The sequence below is a fragment of the Phyllostomus hastatus genome, unplaced genomic scaffold, assembly GCF_019186645.2.
Source record: "Phyllostomus hastatus isolate PE091 unplaced genomic scaffold, TTU_PhHast_1.1 phas_contig_37, whole genome shotgun sequence".
NCBI lineage: Eukaryota > Metazoa > Chordata > Mammalia > Chiroptera > Phyllostomidae > Phyllostomus > Phyllostomus hastatus.
In genome coordinates, this window is record NW_025333867.1 from 8,217,889 (window position 1) to 8,236,220 (window position 18,332).

The following is an 18,332-nucleotide window of genomic DNA, read 5'->3' on the forward strand; positions in this document are numbered from 1 at the left end:
CACAGAATGATGGAACGGAGACTGGACTTACTGTGACCCGCTCACGTGTTTGTGTATGAAGTCAGCATGAAAACGTGGGACTAGAGGATCCTTTTCACCATGCACAATCAAGGTGGGGCACTGAATCAGGGGCAGCAAGTGCCGGCAGATATTACCTGAAAAACAAATGCACAGATAGTGGGCTTTACGGTGACCATTTCAGAGGGTAAGGAGAAGCCGAGAGCTGGGGCAAGTTGTACCTCCCTTTAGACCTCAGTGACCCAGTGCATTAAATTAGGTGGGGTGTGAGGGCCTACCAGCTCTACCCTTCTTTGGGTTTTCCTTTCTGTTTCTCTGCTGTTTTTTAAAATTTTATTTTAACACTTTATTAGTGAACAAGCAGTTTTGCCTAATTTAAATTAAAAATTCGGACTTCTGGCCAAGATGGAGGCATAGATAGACACACTGTGCCTCCTCACACAACCAAAAGGACAACAACAATTTAAAAACAAAAAACAACAAGAACTGACAGAAAATCGAACTGTATGGAAGTCCGACAACCAAGGAGTTAGAGAAAAAACATTCACCCAGACCTGTAGGAGGAGAAGAGACAGGCAATTGGGCAGAGAGGACTCGTGGCAAGGCGGCAGCTGGAGGACCCAGTGAGGCGGCAGATTGTGGAACGGGGCGCATGAGGCTGCAGCTGGTGGACCCAGTGGTCCCACCTTTGTGTGCAGATAAACCAGGTGAAACTGGAGAGCGGGACAGACTGCACAACCCAGGGTCCCAGCACAGGGAAATAAAGCCTCACACCACCAATTGAAAATACCGGTGGGGGTTGAGGTGGCACTGGGAGGAACTCCCAGCCTCACAGGAGAGTTCATTGGAGAGACCCACAGGGTCCTAGAATGTACACAAACCCACTCACATGGGAATCAGCACCAGAAGGGCCCAATTGGTTTGTGGGAAGTGGGGGAAGTGACTGAAATCCGGCAGAGAGTGGAGCATTTTTTCGTTTCAGATCCTTCCCCACATACAGCATCACAATTCAGAGTTACGCCACCTGGGGGGAACACCTAAGGCTCCACCCCTCACTTTGTAACAGGCGAGTCAAGACAAAAAAAATGGCCCAAACGAAAGAATAGATCAAAGCTCCAGAAAAAAATATAACTGAGCAATGAAGAGATAGCCAACCTATCATATGCATAGTTCAAAACACTGGTAATTGGGATGCTCACAGAATTGTTTGAATTTGGCCACAAATTAGAGGAAAAAGTGAAGACTATGAAAAGTGAAATAAAGGAAAATGTACAGGGAATTAATAGTGATGGGTAGGAAACTGGGACTCGAATCAATGGTGTGGACCAGAAGGAAGAAAGAAACATTCAATCAGAAAAGAATGAAGAAACAAGAATTCAAAAAAATGAGGAGAGGTTTAGGAACCTCCAGGACATCTTTAAATGTTCCAACATCTGAATTATAGGGGTACCAGAAGGAGAAGAGGAAGAACAAAAAATAGTGAAGGAGAACTTCCCCAATCTGGCAAAGGAAGTAGACTTCCAGGGAGTCCAAGAAACTCAGAGAGTCCCAAAGAAGTTGGACCCAAGAAGGAACACACCAGGATACATCATAATTACATTACCCAAGATTAAAATGAAGGAGAGAATCCTAGAAGGAGCAAGAGATAAGGAGACAGTTACCTACAAAGGAGTTCCCGTAAGACTCTCAGCTGATTTCTTAAAAGAGATCTTACAAGCAAGAAGGGCTGAAAAAGAAGTATTTCAAGTCATGAAAGGTAAGGACCTACATCCAAGATTGCTTTATCCAGCAAAGCTATCATTTAGAATGGAAAGGCAGATAAAGTGCTTCCCAGATAAGGTCAAGTTAAAGGAGTTCATCATCACCAACCCCCTGTTATATGAAATGTTAAAGGAATTTATCTAACAAAAAGAAGATAAAAAATATGAACAATAAAATGACAATAATCTCACAGTTATTAACAACCACACCTAAAACAAAAACAGAAAAAAAAACCAATCTAAGCAAACAACTAGAACAGGAACAGAACCACAGAAATGGAGATCACAAAGAGGGTTATCAACAGGGGAGTGGGAGGAGGAGAGAGGGGGAAAAGGTACAGAGAATAAGTAGCATAGATGGTAGGTAGAAAATAGACCGGGGGAGGGTAAGAATAGTATGGGAAATGTAGAAGCCAAATAATTTATAAGTATGACACATGGACATAAACTAAGGGGAGGGGGGAATGTGGGTGGGAGGGCATGCACAGGTTGGAGGGGAGTGAAGGGGGGAAAAGGGACAACTGTAAGAGCATAATCAATAAAATATATTTAAAAAATAAAATACAGTATTTTAACCGTAAAAAATAAATTAATTCAAAATTCATGTAAAACAGTAAGAAAGACAAACAAAAACCCACAGCTCTTTATATGACATAGAGGCAGTTCCCATTTGGCAAAACCACAGTAGGTGCTTGGCCATCTGATAAGCTCCTCCTGCGAAATAATGTCTGAACTGGTCCTTGGGGTCCCAGCTAGACCTCAAAGGTCATATACCTCACAATGAAGTTACATTTTACAGCTCCTCCTCATCCCTCCTACCTCTCTGACATTCCTGACTCATATACAGTTGAAAGATTAGAAGATTCACTCCCATGCATAGCAACATTTCTAAGTTCCTTTCCCCACCTACCTTCCACCTGTGAAGTTTTAGTGGTTCCTTAGCCACTTGAGTTTCAACCTTCTCCTCTGGTGGAACAGGAATAAATCATAGTTCCCTGGGTGGCCAAGGGGCTAAAAAGAGATGCCATAGTACCGACTGACACCCAGCAGATACTCCATAGAGCCAGCTCCTTCTCCCTCCTGCCTTCCCCTGCCTGTGTCAGAAAGAAAGCATGGCAGCTCTGAGAAAGCTAGGAGCCAGCCCAGGGGGAGTTGCCCCCTCCTCTTCAGTTGGGGGGTTGAATGAGAAGGTGACAGGCAGAACAGGGTAATACTTCTCTAGGTCTCTGAAGATGACCCCCTCCTGTCCCTGAGATGACACGCATCTGCCAACTGTATACTCAGATGATTAAAGCTGGCATTACTGAGTATTCACTATATGTTAGGAACTGTTCAAATGATTTAATAACCATAAAACACTTATGGTAGTTACGTGCATGTTTTAACTCATTTAGTATGTACAATTATTTATAAATCAAGTACTTTTATTAAGCACTTACTCTGTACTTGGTACTGTACCAAAGCTGAACCTAAACAACTCAATTTGTCCTCAGAACAACTTTATGAGGTAGTTATTAGTATCCCTAGTTCTCACACAGGAAGTTGCAGCTTAGAGAAGCTAAGTGATTTGCCTGCATCCATTCTAACAGCAAGCCAAGTGGCAAAACCAGAATGCACACCAGGCCTGTCTAACTCCAAATCTGTGCAGTCAGTCCCTGTGCTAGGTCTGAGCATCCTTAAACTCGAGTGTGCAACCAGAAAAAAGGGCTCCTCTCAAATTAACTAGTACAGAAGGAGATAAGTACTTCATTAACAATCTTGCTGTAAGATGATTGACATACTGCTAGATTCTTTGTATTACGACATTTTTTCACTCTATTTCCCTTTTTTAAAAAAAGATTTTATTTTTTAGAGTTTTAGGTTTATAGCAAAAGTGAGTGGAAGGTACAGAGACTGCCCCCACACGTGGCCTTCCCCACTACCAACACCCCCGAGTGGTGCATTTTCACAGACAGCGAACCCCCAATGGCGTATCATCATCACCCGAAGTCCATCATTTCCCTCAGGGATCACCCTTGGTGCTGTGCATTCTGTGCATTTCAACAGATGTGTAATGACACGTATCTAGTATAGTACCATAGAGAGCATTTTCACTGTCCTGAAATTCCTCTCTGTGGCTGTTCTAATAGGTGAAGAGTAGGATCTCATTTCTGTTTGGTCCATCTTTTAATTGGGTTGTTTTCTTATTGTTCAGTTTTAAGAGTTCTTTGTATTCTGGATAACAGCCCTTTATCAGATGGGTCTTTAATAAATATTTTCTCCCAGTCTGTGGCTTGTCTTTTCATTCTTTTGACGGTGTCTGTTGCAGAGCACAAGTTTTTAATTTTAACAAATACAGGACATATTTTTTTAACTAATTTAATTCTTCTTCTATCTATTGGCAATCTGACATTTTCCCCTACTCTCTTCAAGAAAACATAGAAGTTTACATTTCACAAAGTTGCCTTCTTTAATACAGAACTGTCTCTGATATTGTTTTATAGCAGTTTTTTTGTTTGCTTTAAAAGCCAAGGAAAACAGATTCCAGGGACCTATTTCTATGAGTGGATACTGTGTTTGAACAGCATATATATGCTCTTTTGAACTTAAACCAAGAAAGTAACTTTTCCAAATGTCCTGTTCATTGTGAAGGTTTTGACAGATGACTCATTCTGGAAATTATTAGTTAAGACATCAAATTGATCCTTCAATCACAATGATTTTATAACTGAATGTGCTTCAAGATTAGATTTTAGCTACTTTATATTCTTTCAGCAACTAAAAAAAGAAAAATGAGATATTAAAAATGTAAATATTTATATAAAATACTTTTAGATTTTTTCTTGAAGATGTTAATTTTTACTGTAATTGGACACCATGTCAATTTTTCAGATAAACACAGGGAGACATTGATCAGGGCTGAAGTCATATAATTTAGTTCTGAAGATGGAAAAAGAAGTGAACACTCTCTTCCTCAAACTAATGCTGCTGGGGCTAAAGGTCATGACAGAAAGTCCCTCCTTCTATGTCCTAGGGTAACTTGTCTAAATGTGCAAAAAGAAAAAATTATGGTATATATTGCAGCTTGTTTGTTTTTGAATTACTCATTCTGAAATTAGAAAATAAAGACTATTTGAGGCTTCTGGAGAATTATTTTGTCATCACACACAAAGGAGTAGAAGAAAAAAGGACAGTCTGCTATTAAAGACTCAACATTATAAACCTTTACACTATATACAATCTGTCTCTAGTTAAAGGTGGCTTTAATTCACAAGAACTTGTACTATATATAGGCACTAGTATTCTCTATTCATACATCAGGGTGTAAGGATAGTGGGTAAATGCATTAAACCCTGAGGAATTCTGGAACATCAGGGGAGGAATTAAAGCAACCTTTATAATCAGCAAAGGAACCATTCAATAGTTCATGTAACCTACCATCTGGAAGATGTTTAAACTGTTTTATGCCATCCACCCACTTTTCACAGGTTTTTGCAAAGTACTCATACCCATATAGGGTTTCTAGAGGCTTTTTTGTTTTCTCACTCCACTTAGAAACATCTCGGATACCTGAAAATAGAAGTGTGGAAAGAACAGGTTTAGTGTCATATTGAAATTTACCTTTAAATATTCTAAGCATAGTCCAGCTTAAAGCCATTACTTGCTGTTCTGTCTGCCTGGAATGCCTCCCCAGGTTTCTGTAGGGCTCACTCCTCACTTCATCCAGGGCAGTAAGGCCTTGCCTTCCTGACCACTCTCCTTCCAGCTATTCCGCTTAGCATGTCCCACTACTTTGCAGTGTTTTCTATGTCAGTGGCTGAGTATCTGTCTCTCCACTGGGATGTAAGCCTCAGTGTAAGGGACTGGGCTATGTTTTGTTCCCCACTGTACCCCCAGGGCCTAGACCAGTGCTTGGTACAAAATAGGCACACAACAAATTCTTACAAAGTGCAAGACATTAGATCTGCCTTTAATCATTCTGTTAAAGGTATATGATAAAAAAAAGACATTCCTCTAATTAGGGTCACTTGAGTAAGAGAGACATTATTTACAATAGAGGGTTTTTTATTTCTGAATTGCATTTATGTACATTGAGAAATGCACACAAATTACTTATATGAATTTCTTCTACTGAAGAGATATGGGTATGAAAGGCTAACTACTAACTTCAAACTATAGTATAGAGGATTCACTATTAGAAAAGGAAATGATAGCCAAAAAACACCTTTAAAATAAATAAACACATTCTATTACTTAGCCTAATCTTTTCCATACTTTAAGTATAGTGAAATAAAGATTCTAATCCTCCTGAGCATATTAAGAATTGCTCATGTAGAGCTTTTAATACAGTGCTTATGATACAAGGTGCACCTTAAATATACCATGACGTAATGATATGAATTCACACTGAACAACAACTTAGCATTCCGGACAGTGCCAAGAACCAGGTAGACACCTAATATATACTTAGTAAATGGAAATAATGAAATGGAGAAAAAACTTCTACATACAACTATAACTGCCTTCTAAGGAAGGAAGATCCTGTTATAGTGCCTGCCTTTCTTCTGAGATTGGTTTAACTCTGCAGAGGTATGCCCAGAATTGAATATAGAGGCTGAGGAGAGCTGAAATTCTCTGTGCAAAAGTGAAAAGACTTCAGAAAGGGGTGTAGAGAGAACCTGAAAGTTAAGAGGTAGGAGGAGGTTTGGGAAAAAGAAAAAGGAGAGTTGAAAAGAGGGGAATGGAGAGGGGTGCTAGCAAGATGGTGTGAAGATGGCCAGTCAGAAATTCCCTGTAGATGCAATACTACTCAGCTGTAAAAAAGGAGGAAATCTCACCCTTTGCAACAGCATGGATGGACCTAGAGAACATTATGCTAAGTGAAATAAGCCAGTCCGAGAAAGACAAATACCAGATGATTTCACTTATATGTGGAATATAATGAATAAAAAAACCCTAACAAACAAAATAGAAACAGACTCATCGATACAGAGAAAAGACTGACAGCTGTCAGAAGTGCAGAGGGGCTGGGTGAAAAAGATAAAGGGATTAAGCAAAAAAAAAAAAAAAATGACTTCATAGACACAGACAACACTATTGTGATTACCAGAGGGAAAGGGGAGTGGAGGGATTTAAAAATAAATTTAAAAAATCTCCCTGTAGATATTTCTACTACTGGCTATATAGCAGACCACACCCTCTGACAGGTCCTCTTACAGTGAGACAACTAGATCTTTATAACACATAGTTTTTGTTGCATTATTGGAATTACAGTAATTAGTGGACTAGATTATGAGTATATGTATGTGTAAAAGAAAGTAAATGCTGAAAGTAGAGGAAAGAGTGGTAAGGCTACTGAAAGACAGGGCTGCTTTTGGGGGGAAAGTGACTATCACTGGGGCTGGGAGGGTAGAGCTGAACCTGAGATCCCTGGGTTAGGCTGAGATGAAAATGGCCCTGACCTGGTCTGACCCTGTGGTTCCCAAGAGTGAATACACACATTGGTGAAGGAAAGCAATCTCAACAATGTTCATTGGTTTTCTGTTTGTTTCCAAAGTAAGAATAAGCATTTACTCCTAATCAAAGATCCCAAAACAGAATCTTTACAAAGCTAATGAAAAAACTAGAAAACTGGAAGAGAAAGCTTTAAAAATTATGCAGAACACCACACCGAGAGATAAGAAAATGAACCAGGGATAGGAAAGATGGAAAGATAAGGTCCACAAAGTCCAATCAGTCCCAGAAAAGTAGGAAGAAAGAATGGCAGACGTGAAGTATTTGAAAGGAACAAGCAAGAATGTTTTCAGAAGTGATAAAAGATAAGAATCCACAAACAAAATGTAATTCAAATAAGAGAAATAAAAAGAAGGCACACTTAGAAACAGAATGGTAAATCAGCAGTATATCTAAGAAAAATAGAAAATCTGAACAACAGGCAGATATAAGACACATCACTCCAGAGGAAGGAAAATTAGACTGACAAAACTTCTCAACCACAGCTACGGAAAGCAGAAGAGAGTGTAACATTTGAGAAAATAGTTTTTCATTGATATTTGTATTCTTAGCTAAACAATCTTTCAAGAGTGAAGGTGACATAAAACACATTCTTGGGTAACAACTGAGTGTACTATTACCAGACTTGCCCTTAAAGAACGTCTAAAGAACCACTTCAGGAAAGAGAGAGAAGATTTTAGAAAGAATGTCTGAGATGAAAAAAGGAAAGGTGAGTAAAGTAATTAACAGTTTGGTAAATGTAAAAACAAATACAACTCACTAAGCCAATGAGAAAATAAGACATTGTAATATTTCCTTATTTTAAATCAAACAGTTCTGTCCATAAAGATAGGCAAAGAAAAGCTACAAGCTATACAACATAACTACTAACACAATTACTAACCAGCAAGAGTTATTATTAAAAAATGAAAAACAACCCCTCTGTAAACCAGTAACACTGAAATAATATTAGGAGTGTTCTTGTATGTTGTTACACCTGATAAGATATACCTGTTACATATACTATATTATATGTATAACTATTACAAAAGAAAAATTTTAAAATCAATAAAAAGGAATAGAGTCCTACCCAAGATGAAGGTGTAGGTAGACACACTGTGCCTCCTCACACAAGCAAAAGAAGAGAACAACCAATTCAAAAACAAAAAAACAACCAGAACTGCCAGGAAATTGAACTGCATGGAAGTCTGACAATCAAGGAGTTAAAGATGAAACATTCATTCAAGCTGGTAAGAGGGGCAGAGACGGGCAGCTGAGGCAAGAGGACATGCAGCAAGGAGGTGGATCGAGGACCAGGTGGTCCCACTTTTGTGTGCAGATAAACCGGGAAGAACAACAGGGGAGCAAGACAGACTGTGCAACCCAGGGTTCCAGCATGGGCAAAATAAAGCCTCAGAAATTCTGGCTGTATAAACCTGTGGGGGTTGTGGTGGTGGGAGAAACTTCCAGTTTCTTGAAAGTGGGATGAGAGCCAAACAAGCAGCATTGTTCACTCTCTGACCCTTCTCCCACAGACAGAGCCAAAATGCAGCAAAAAGGGTTGCCCCACCATGAGGAATACCTAAGGCTCCACCCCTTACAATGTAACAGGTGCACCAAGACAAAGAAATATGGCCCAAATGAAAGAACAGATCAAAACTCCAGAAAAAGAACTAAGTGACGAGAAGACAGCCAGTCTATCAGATGCAGAGTTCAAAACACTGGTAATCAGGATGCTCACAGAAATGATTGAGTATAACCACAAAACAAAGGAAGAAGTAGAGGCTATGCAAAGTGAAATAAAGCAAAATATACAGGGAACCAACTGTGAAGGGAAGGAAACTGGGACTCAAATCAATAATTGGGAATAAGAGGAAGAAATAAACATTCCACTGGAACAGAATGAAGAAACAAGAATTCAAAAAAAAAAAAATGAGGAGAGGCTTAGGAACCTTTGGGACAACTTTAAATGTTCCAATATATAAATCATAGGGGTGTTGGAGGAAGAGCAAGAAATTGAAAACTTATTTGAACAAATAATGAAAGAAAACTTCCCCATTCTGGTGAAGGAAGTAGACATACACATCCAGGAAGCTCAGAGAATCCCAGAAAGGTTGGACCCAAGGAGGAATACACTAAGATACATCATAATTATATTACCCAAGATTAAAGATAAGGAGAGAATCTTAAAAGCAACAAGAGAAAAACAGAGAGTTACCTACAAAGGAGTTCCCATCACACTGTCAGCTGATTTCTCAAAAGAGATCTTGCAGGCAAGAAGGGGCTGGAAAGAAGTATTCCAAGTCATGGAAGGCAAGGACCTACATCCAAGATTGCTCTTTCCAGCAAAGCTATCATTTAGAATGGAAGGGCAGATAAAGTGCTTCCCAAATAGGATAAAGTTAAAGGAGTTCATCATCACCAAGCCCTTATTATATGAAATGTTAAAGGGACTTATCCAAGAAAGAGAAGAAGAGTAAAACTATGAATAGTAAAATAATAACAAACTCACAACTATCAACAACTGAACCTAAAAAAAAACAAAATCAAAAACAAACTAAGCAAACAACTAGAATAGGAACAGAATCACAGAAATGGAGATCATATGGAGGGATATCAGTGGGCAAGGGAAAGGTGGAAAATGGGGGAAAAGTTACAGGGAGGGAATAAGAAACGTAAATGGTAGATACAAAATAAACAGGGGGAGGTTAAGAATAGTATGGGAAATGGAGAAGCCAAAGAACTTCTATACATGAGCCATGGACATGAACTAAGTGGTGGGGTGGGGGGAATTGCTAGAGGGAATTGAATTGGGGTAACTGGTGGATAGGTATAAAGGAAAAAAATGGAACAACTGTAATAGCATAATCAGTAAAATGTACTTAAAAAAGAAATGATATGAATAGGTATAGTAGAGAAGAAACCCCAGTGGTCATAAACACACAAAAAGATTTTCAGCCCTACTAGTAATAGAAAAATGCAAATTTAGAACCCCCCAATAAAATACCAAAATACCATTTTACACCCCTTTGACTGGCTAGAATTAAGATGTCTGATGATTCCAAGTTTTTCTGAGTATTTAAGATAAAGTGTCTCATATGTTGCTGGTAGAAGTGTAAATGTATTTATTTGCAAAACAATCTGTCACTTATAATGGGACATATTTGCATTCCATAATACTCAGCAATTTCATACACCCTAGAGAGACACTGTTACTCATATGCCTCACAGGACATACACAAGAATGCTCATAACAACACTGGAAACAGAACAACTGTCCATTGATAAAGGAAAGGGAAAATAAAATGCAACATGTTTGCTCAATGAAATATGATACAGCAACATCATGGATGAATCTCAGAAACACAATGTTCAGTGAAGAGTGAGTCATAGGAAACAAGTTACAGTATAGAATCCCTTTGTGTAGCTAAAAAAAAATTCTATAATCAAATATATAATAATATAAAATGTTTATTTCTTATATGATATAGTATTATACATTAATGTTAATATATAATTTTAATAGCTTTTATATAATATTTTAAATTTATGTGTTTTACAAATTTTTACAAAGTAAATAAGGCCCCTGTGGTGGGAAGGCAAAAACCTTTTAAGAACCAAATTAGCTGATGTTCAGTATGGAGATATTTTTCTTGTGAAAATGTAAATTCGTCCACTTGGGACAGCAAGAGATCCTTAAAATGAACCAGGCATTTGGAGCAAGTGATATCTATGGGAACGAGAAATCTTGGGCAAAACCTTAGACTCCCACAATAAACATTACCGAAATCTCAAGGGACAGGGAAATCCAGCTGCAGCTGAGGCAAGCCAGATGTTCATATTGAGCACTGTGGTTAATAACATAGGCTTGGAAGTTATACTGCCTAAATTTGAATCCCAGCTCTTGTACTTACTAGCTCTAAGACCCTGAGCAAGTTCTTTAACTTCTCTGTGCTACGGTTTCCTTATCTAAAAATTGAGAATTATAATAACATTATGGCATAAAAGCAAGTAAGTTAGACAGGATATACACTAACAACAGTGCCTGGTATATTACAAGCACTCAAAAATAGTCTATGTAATGCCCCATCTGGGTAGCTCAGTTGGTTAGAGCATCATCCCAATATGCCAGGGTTTGTGGTTTGTTGTTCCACAAAAAGTCAATGTCTCTCTCTCTCTCTCCCCCTTCCTCTGTCTCTCTAAAATAAAAAATAAAACTTAAAAAAATTCTATGTATTTATCTAGTATATTTACTTCTGTCCTCTTCTTTTCAAGAGGAAGCCAGTTTACACCAAAGCATAATTTCCACCAAAAATGAGTAGTAATTATGTTTCATAGTTAAGTTCATAAAACAGCCATTTGAATCAAACTGTTTGCTGGTCCAAAACAACTAATTTCTATCCAAAAATAAATTGATATTTTTTGAGCATATAATTTGTGACAGGTGCTGGAATCTTAATGAAGAAAACACTTATTCATCATTAATTAGCGAGTTAATCCAGTAAACATTATTTGAAGTCTGCTGTGTGTTAGTCACAACAGATACAAACTTGAATGAGATTGCAGTCTCTGCTGTTTAGTCAAGGACTGGTAAACAAGCATGGTATTAGACGTGCTTGGTGTCATGGGAAAGCATGGGGGAAGACAGAAGAGGGCTAGTGAGCTCCAGGCAGTGGCATTAGTGCTAGGCGGGCTTCCTAGAGGGTAAATACTGATGTGCTTATGTCCATGAGAACGGAAGTCAGCAAGCAAATACCGGAGCAGGAACAACATGTGCAGTGACACGGAGGCTGAGAACCATGCTACTTTCAGAACTTCAGCGATTCTCAGGTGGCTGAAGAAAAAGATGGGTGTGTGCGGGAAGGGAAGACAAAAGTAGTAGGAGATGGACCTGGAAAGACAGAAGGTCCTGGGTCACTCAAACTCTGTGAGCAAAGCTGAGAAGTTTGAACTTACTTATCCAGAAAGTCATGGGAGACCTTGAAGGATTTTCAAATAAGAGTTCCTAAGAAATTGGATCCAAGAAGAAGCACCAAGGCGCATCATAATTACATTACCCAAAATGAAAGATAAGGAGAGAATCTTAAAAGCAACAAGAGAAAAACAGAGAGTTATCTACAAAGGAGTTCCCATTAGACTATCAACTGATTTTTCAAAAGAAACCTTACAGGCAAGAAGGGGCTGGAAGAAAGTATTGAACTTCATGAAAGACAAGGATCTACATCCAAGATTACTCTATCCAGCAAAGCTGTCATTTAGAATGAAAGGGCAGATAAAGTGCTTCCCAGATAAGATCAAGTTAAAGGAGTTCACCATCACCAAGCCCTTACAAATGAAATACTAAAGGGACTTATGTAAGAAAAAAAAAGAAGATAAAAAACTATGAACAGTAAAATGACAAAAAACTCACAACTATCAACGACTGAACCTAAAAAAGCAAAAACTAAGCAAACAAGTAGAATAGGAACAGAATCATAGAAATGGAGACCACATGGATGGTTATCAGTGGGGAGGGGAAAGGGGAAATGGGGGGAAAAGGTACAGGGAATAAGAAGTATAATTGGTGGGCATAAAATAGACAGGGGGAGGTAAAGAATAGTATAAGAAATGTAGAAGCTAAAGAACTTATATGTACGACCCATGGACATGAACTAAGCAGGGGGACTGCTGCTAGGAGAGGTGGTACAGGGCAGACAGGGATAAAGAGGATAAAAAAAATGGGACAACTATAATAGTATAATTAATAAAATATACTTTTTTAAAAAGATTTTTTATTAAGATTTTATTTATTTATTTTTAGAGAGGGAAGGGAGGGAGAAAGAGAGAGAGAAACATCAATGTGCGGTTGCTGGGGGCAATGGCCTACAACCCAAGCATGTGCCCTGACTGGGAATCGAACCTGCGATGCTTTGGTTCGCAGCCTGCGCTCAATCCACTGAGCAACGCCAGCCAGAACTAAAATATACTTTTAAAAAAGAAAAAAAAAACAATGAAATTGAATCGTCTAGTTAAACAGGTCAGGATAAAAGGAGAGATTATACAAATTATCAGTTTTAGGGAACAAAGGAAGGATATCACTGTAGCCCTTAAAAACTTTTGAAGAGTTATAAAGGAGAAACAAAAGAGTAACAAGGGAATACTACTTACAACTCTGAAAGAACCCACTGGCTTTGACAACATCAAGATCATACTTATCTCAGTGAGAACAGTTTCAGTATGGGCCGCAGTGGGAGATGGGCCAGAATGCAGTGGCGAAGGAATGAGAGGAGAATGTGTAGAAGTAGAGAGTGCAGACAACTCTTTCAGTCAGTTGTGGAAAAGGACAAAGAATGGCACTGTAGTAACTGTAGGTAAGAAAGACAACCTTTTGGAGGAGGAACCATGCCCCCACCTTTATAGGCTGAGAGGAAGATCCAGGGAGAGAAGTCAATGATAAAGGAGAGGTAGAAAGGACCAAGGCACTGTGTCCTAGAGGGTGGGAGGGAAAGGACCAGCAACAAAATGAAACAGCTTACTTTGCATAAGACAGGCACTCTCCTCAGAACCAGGTGGAGATGCAATAAGGGCAGGCAGGAGTACCAAAGAGGACTGGTAACTAAATCTGACTTACCATTTAAGTTTCATAGTTCTTTACCAAAGACAAGGACTGTCAAGAACTAAGACTCTACAATAAAACTTTGCCATTAAATAGCTTACTTAAGTCATGTGAATTTCAGAATAACTGAAAAAGATTAGACTTGTGGTATTCTAGTGCATAGGGCTGCAAACTATTTCTGTAAATGACCAGACAGTCTAAATATTTATTTTAGGCTTTGTAGGCCAGGAGGCAAAAACAAAAACATTACATAGATAAAGGAGAGAAACTTCTGATTTACCTTGGCCTAATTGTCTGGAATAGGCCATCTGGGAACCAATAGAAACATACTCAGGACAAAAAGCTATTGGCCTGAAGAGAAGGGTCCTGGTGAGACAGGCTAACATGTGGTGGTATTAGGGTAACCCAGGTCAATTTCGCTTTGTGTCCCAGGGACCCCCAGATTCTGAATCACCTCTCCCTCCTCTCAAGGGCCCTCTCAAGAGCCCCGTTGTCTCAATGTACACAGCCTGCTGGAGGCTGAGCAACTCCTGAACTGCCAACTGAAATTCCATGGCTGTCTGCCTGGTTATAACTAACAGTTGCCAACATGTAGGTGGCCACCAGTACAGGTCCTGTCAACAACACTGGAGTGGAGGAGGAAAGGCAGATGAAGAGGGGCACCCAATACTGATCTCCAGAAGTCACTGTGCTAGCCTCCTAGATGGGTGCTTAGGTCTTATAAAAACAGATGGTGAGCTGGATTTAGTCCATAGGCCCCTGTTCCTGTGTCTCTAAAAACCTTAAAAATTAGCCTGAAGGACAACCTTAAAAAATGTGAATAGTACAAAAATTCTTCATCAAAATAAAAGGTTTCAGCTCTGGCTGGTGTAGCTCAGTGGACTGAGCACCAGCCTGTGAACCAAAGAGCCACTGCTTGGATTCTCAGTCTGGGGCTCATGCCTGGGTTGCAGGCCAGGTCCCCAGCTGGGGGCGTGCGAGAGGCAACCACACACTGATGTTTCTCTCTCTTTCTTTCTCCCTTCTTTCCCCTCTTTAAAAATATATATTAGGTTTCATATTTGAATACAATGTTCCCTTTTATACTCACATTATTTTAAATGAGGTTATATAAATAACAGTGCACATCAAACCTCTCCTTCCTTGAAGTTCACTATCAGTAGTAGAAAATGTAAATACTAATTTAGACCTTTTTTGAGTCATGAAAGTATCACTTTTGAAAAGAGAAAGCTCTTAAACATAAACTGGTTAAATTGCATTACTTTTCTGAGAAATTATTTTTCCTACCTTCAGATTGAAAAGCAGAAGAGGATGAGATATGACTTGTAACTATATATCAAAATGAGAATTAAAGAGGAGCCCTGACCAGTGTGGCTCAGTTGGTTAGGCCTCATCTTCACAAAAGTGAAAGGTCACCGGTTTGATTCCAGTCAGGGTTCATGTCTGGGTTGTGGGTTCAGTCCCTGGTTGGGGCATGCATGAGAAGACACTGATTGATATTTCTTTCCCACATCAATATTTCTCTCTCTTTCTTCTTCCCTTCCCCCTCCCTCTATAAATAGAGAAATAAAATCTTTTAAAAAAGGAATTAAAGGAGAGAGGGAAGAGGGAGATATTACTTGTCATGACATCTCCAGTTCACGGAACCTACCCTGATAAATCATTTCATCCTCCTCAGTCACATAGGCGTTGGCTCCCCAAATCACCATCTTGTGGATGTAAGATGGGTATTTTGCAGCTGCAATGAGTGCTGTAATGCCACCATCACTCCACCCCAGCAAAGAGAACTTTTTAAACTTCAGTGTCTATGAGAAATACAACAAAAAACACAGCACAGGTTATTGCTCCTCTGTTAAAAGAACCCAATAATCAATAATTAACAGAATCAATACCACTGTGGGGTTTGGAGTATCAGCTGGCAATTATGAAAAATCCTAGAGTTCACCATTTGATGAGAAAAATGTTTTCTCTCAACTAATTTAGTGTAAATATAATTGCTTCAAATTTTGAAGGAACCACTTCATTCCTTGGATAAAGTCTCAAGGAACTGGAAATAATGGGGATCAGTACTTGGACATGACAAATGACAAGTGCATGCGCATGCACACCTGAGCAAAGACTCTGAGAACAGCTGTGTAGATTAGAAAGGGAAACTGGAAGAAATAAAATCATTGCATCTGGTAAAGTGACCGACTGCAACATTGTGAAGAAGTGGCTGGAGGAACTCTGGAAGAGAATGGTGTCATGGGGAGGTTATGCTAATCCTGGGGTGAATCAACCAGGCTCTGAAAATGTGTTACACAGGGACAATGAAAAAAGATCACATCTGAAAGATGCTGTCTAGAGGTAAAAATTAATTAATTGGGGAAATTAAGTTCAAGAATTGGAATGACTACTATGGATAACAACTTGGCACTATGTTGTAAAATGAAGCTATGCATCTTCTATAAGCCTGCAAACCATCTCCTAAATATGTATGGAACTCTTACACATGTGGACCAGGACACAGGTCCAGGATGCCTGAAGAAGTATTGTTATAATAGCAAAAAAATGAGAACTAAAATGTCCATGGACAACAGAATGTTCACTGCACTGCTGTTTATAATCACCAAAAAAGGGCAACTTAAAAATTAAGTTATTGCCCTGGCAGGGTGGATCAGTTGGTTGGAGCTTTGTCTCGTGTATCAAAAGATTGTGGGTTCAGTCCCTCTGGTTGTAGCATGTGCGGGAGACAACTGATTGATGTTTCTCTCTCACATTGATGTTTCTCTCTTTCTCTCTCTTTAAAATCATAAAATGTATCCTCTGGTAAGGATAAAGAAATTAAATTATTTATCTACCATTAGAAGAGAGGTAAAATAAGACACAGTTTATCCAATACAATGAAATACTATGCACCTATTATAATACTGATATAAACTAATATTTATTGACAGGGAAGTATCTCTTTGACAAATTGTTCAATGAACTAGTAAGTTACAAAAACATTAGGTACAGTATCATGCCATCAATATAAACATGTGTATTTACATATGGACTAAGACTGGCCAGAAATGCAGAGTCTCAAAGTCTTGGTGGTGGTATCTCTACATAGTTGGACTGTGGGATACTTCTACTTTCTTCTTTATATGTATTTGAACTTTTTAAATTTTCTGTAGGAGTCTCATGGTATCGCCCCTATAGAAATAAAAAACAAAACCAAAATAAATGAAGACAGGCTCAGTCATCCTCCCTCCCTTGGGTTCTTTTCTAAGAGACCCACCTTCATCAAATCAACAGCATCTTTTGCATCCCTTTCAAAAAAGTCCCCTGGGAAATCTCGATCTGGGGGTCTGGAATATCCATATCCTCGAGGATCCCAGGCAACCACTGTGAAGAGCTTCTTATTTAGGTTTTTAATCTGAGGTCCAAAATCAGTCTCTCCACTTCCTAAAAACAGCGACTTGATTAATTCAAGTGAATGCTTTCATTATTTCAAACGCATTACTGTAAAAAAAAATAAATAATTGCAAGCCTAAAAAAAGCAAATAATTTATACTCAAAGTTAGACATCAGATTATAATCAGCAGAGGAGCCTTGCAGGGATGGAATCCATTTACCGGGAGGCTGACTTCCTTTTCCCTGGGAGCTCAGACGTGCCTCTTATGGCCCCCTAGTGGCCACTTTGAGAAAGACAGACGCCCTGGTCAGGGATTACTAAAGTCCAGCCCTTTTGGTACCTCTTTAGACTCATTTTCCTTTAAAAAATAAATCATGAAACTGTACAGAATTAGGTTTACTGATAATATGCTTCTGGGTTATTTTTTGCTTTTCTTTTTTTAAGTGGCTGTTACAAGTAAGAGAGATTCCAATATCTGTAGACTAATTTATGAGATTTGATCCAAGTTATTTAAAGTAGAATTCTAAACCCCCGGTTGTTTTTTTACTAAGCTAATGTGAATAGCCCAGAAGACTTTTGGGCAGTTATAACTAGCAACTAGAAAGTTAAACTAGAAAGAAATCATTGGGGAGGGCAGGGTGTAAAAGAAACACATCAGTTTATTTCATTAAAAAATTATAGAACAGTATATATCAACAAGTCAGTGGCAGACTTGACTGGGAGTTCCCAGCCTGCCCACTAGTCACGGCCACTGCGGGCACACACACATCGAGCTCTCTCAGGTGTTGTGCTCACACCCACTCAAAGCAGTGTGCAAGGCCAGTTCCTCAAAGAGCTCAGTCCAGGGGCACATCAGCACTTTATCTTTAAGGTCTGCTTGGTTTTTGAGGACTCATAACTCAGACCACAAAGAGATACTAAATGTCTTGCTTGATAAACTAGCTATTGCTAGAAAATGTCTTTCAAAATGGTATAGTATCATTTGATGTTATCATTGTTCTGACAAGATATGCCTTTCTCAACATCAGGTAAGTCATTCAGAAACCCAAGATAAAAACATAAATGGATCTCAAGCTCATGCCTTCTGCTCTTATGGTTCCTGAACTGG

General features: G+C 39.0%; 1 protein-coding gene across 3 annotated transcripts in view; it reads right to left on the reverse strand.

Moving 5' to 3' along the window:
- BPHL (biphenyl hydrolase like) overlaps positions 1-18,332 on the reverse strand; it is a 32,804-nt gene that overhangs the window by 7,493 nt on the left and 6,979 nt on the right. For 2 of the 3 annotated variants that reach the window (XM_045841678.1, XM_045841677.1), the window contains exons 3-6: positions 17,108-17,274; positions 15,497-15,650; positions 5,196-5,327; positions 32-155 (exon numbers count right to left, since the gene is read on the reverse strand). In XM_045841678.1, coding sequence (XP_045697634.1) covers positions 32-155; positions 5,196-5,327; positions 15,497-15,650; positions 17,108-17,274 — 577 coding nt within the window. The remainder of the gene's footprint in view (positions 1-31; positions 156-5,195; positions 5,328-15,496; positions 15,651-17,107; positions 17,275-18,332) is intronic. The other variant, XM_045841680.1, reaches the window with a different exon arrangement.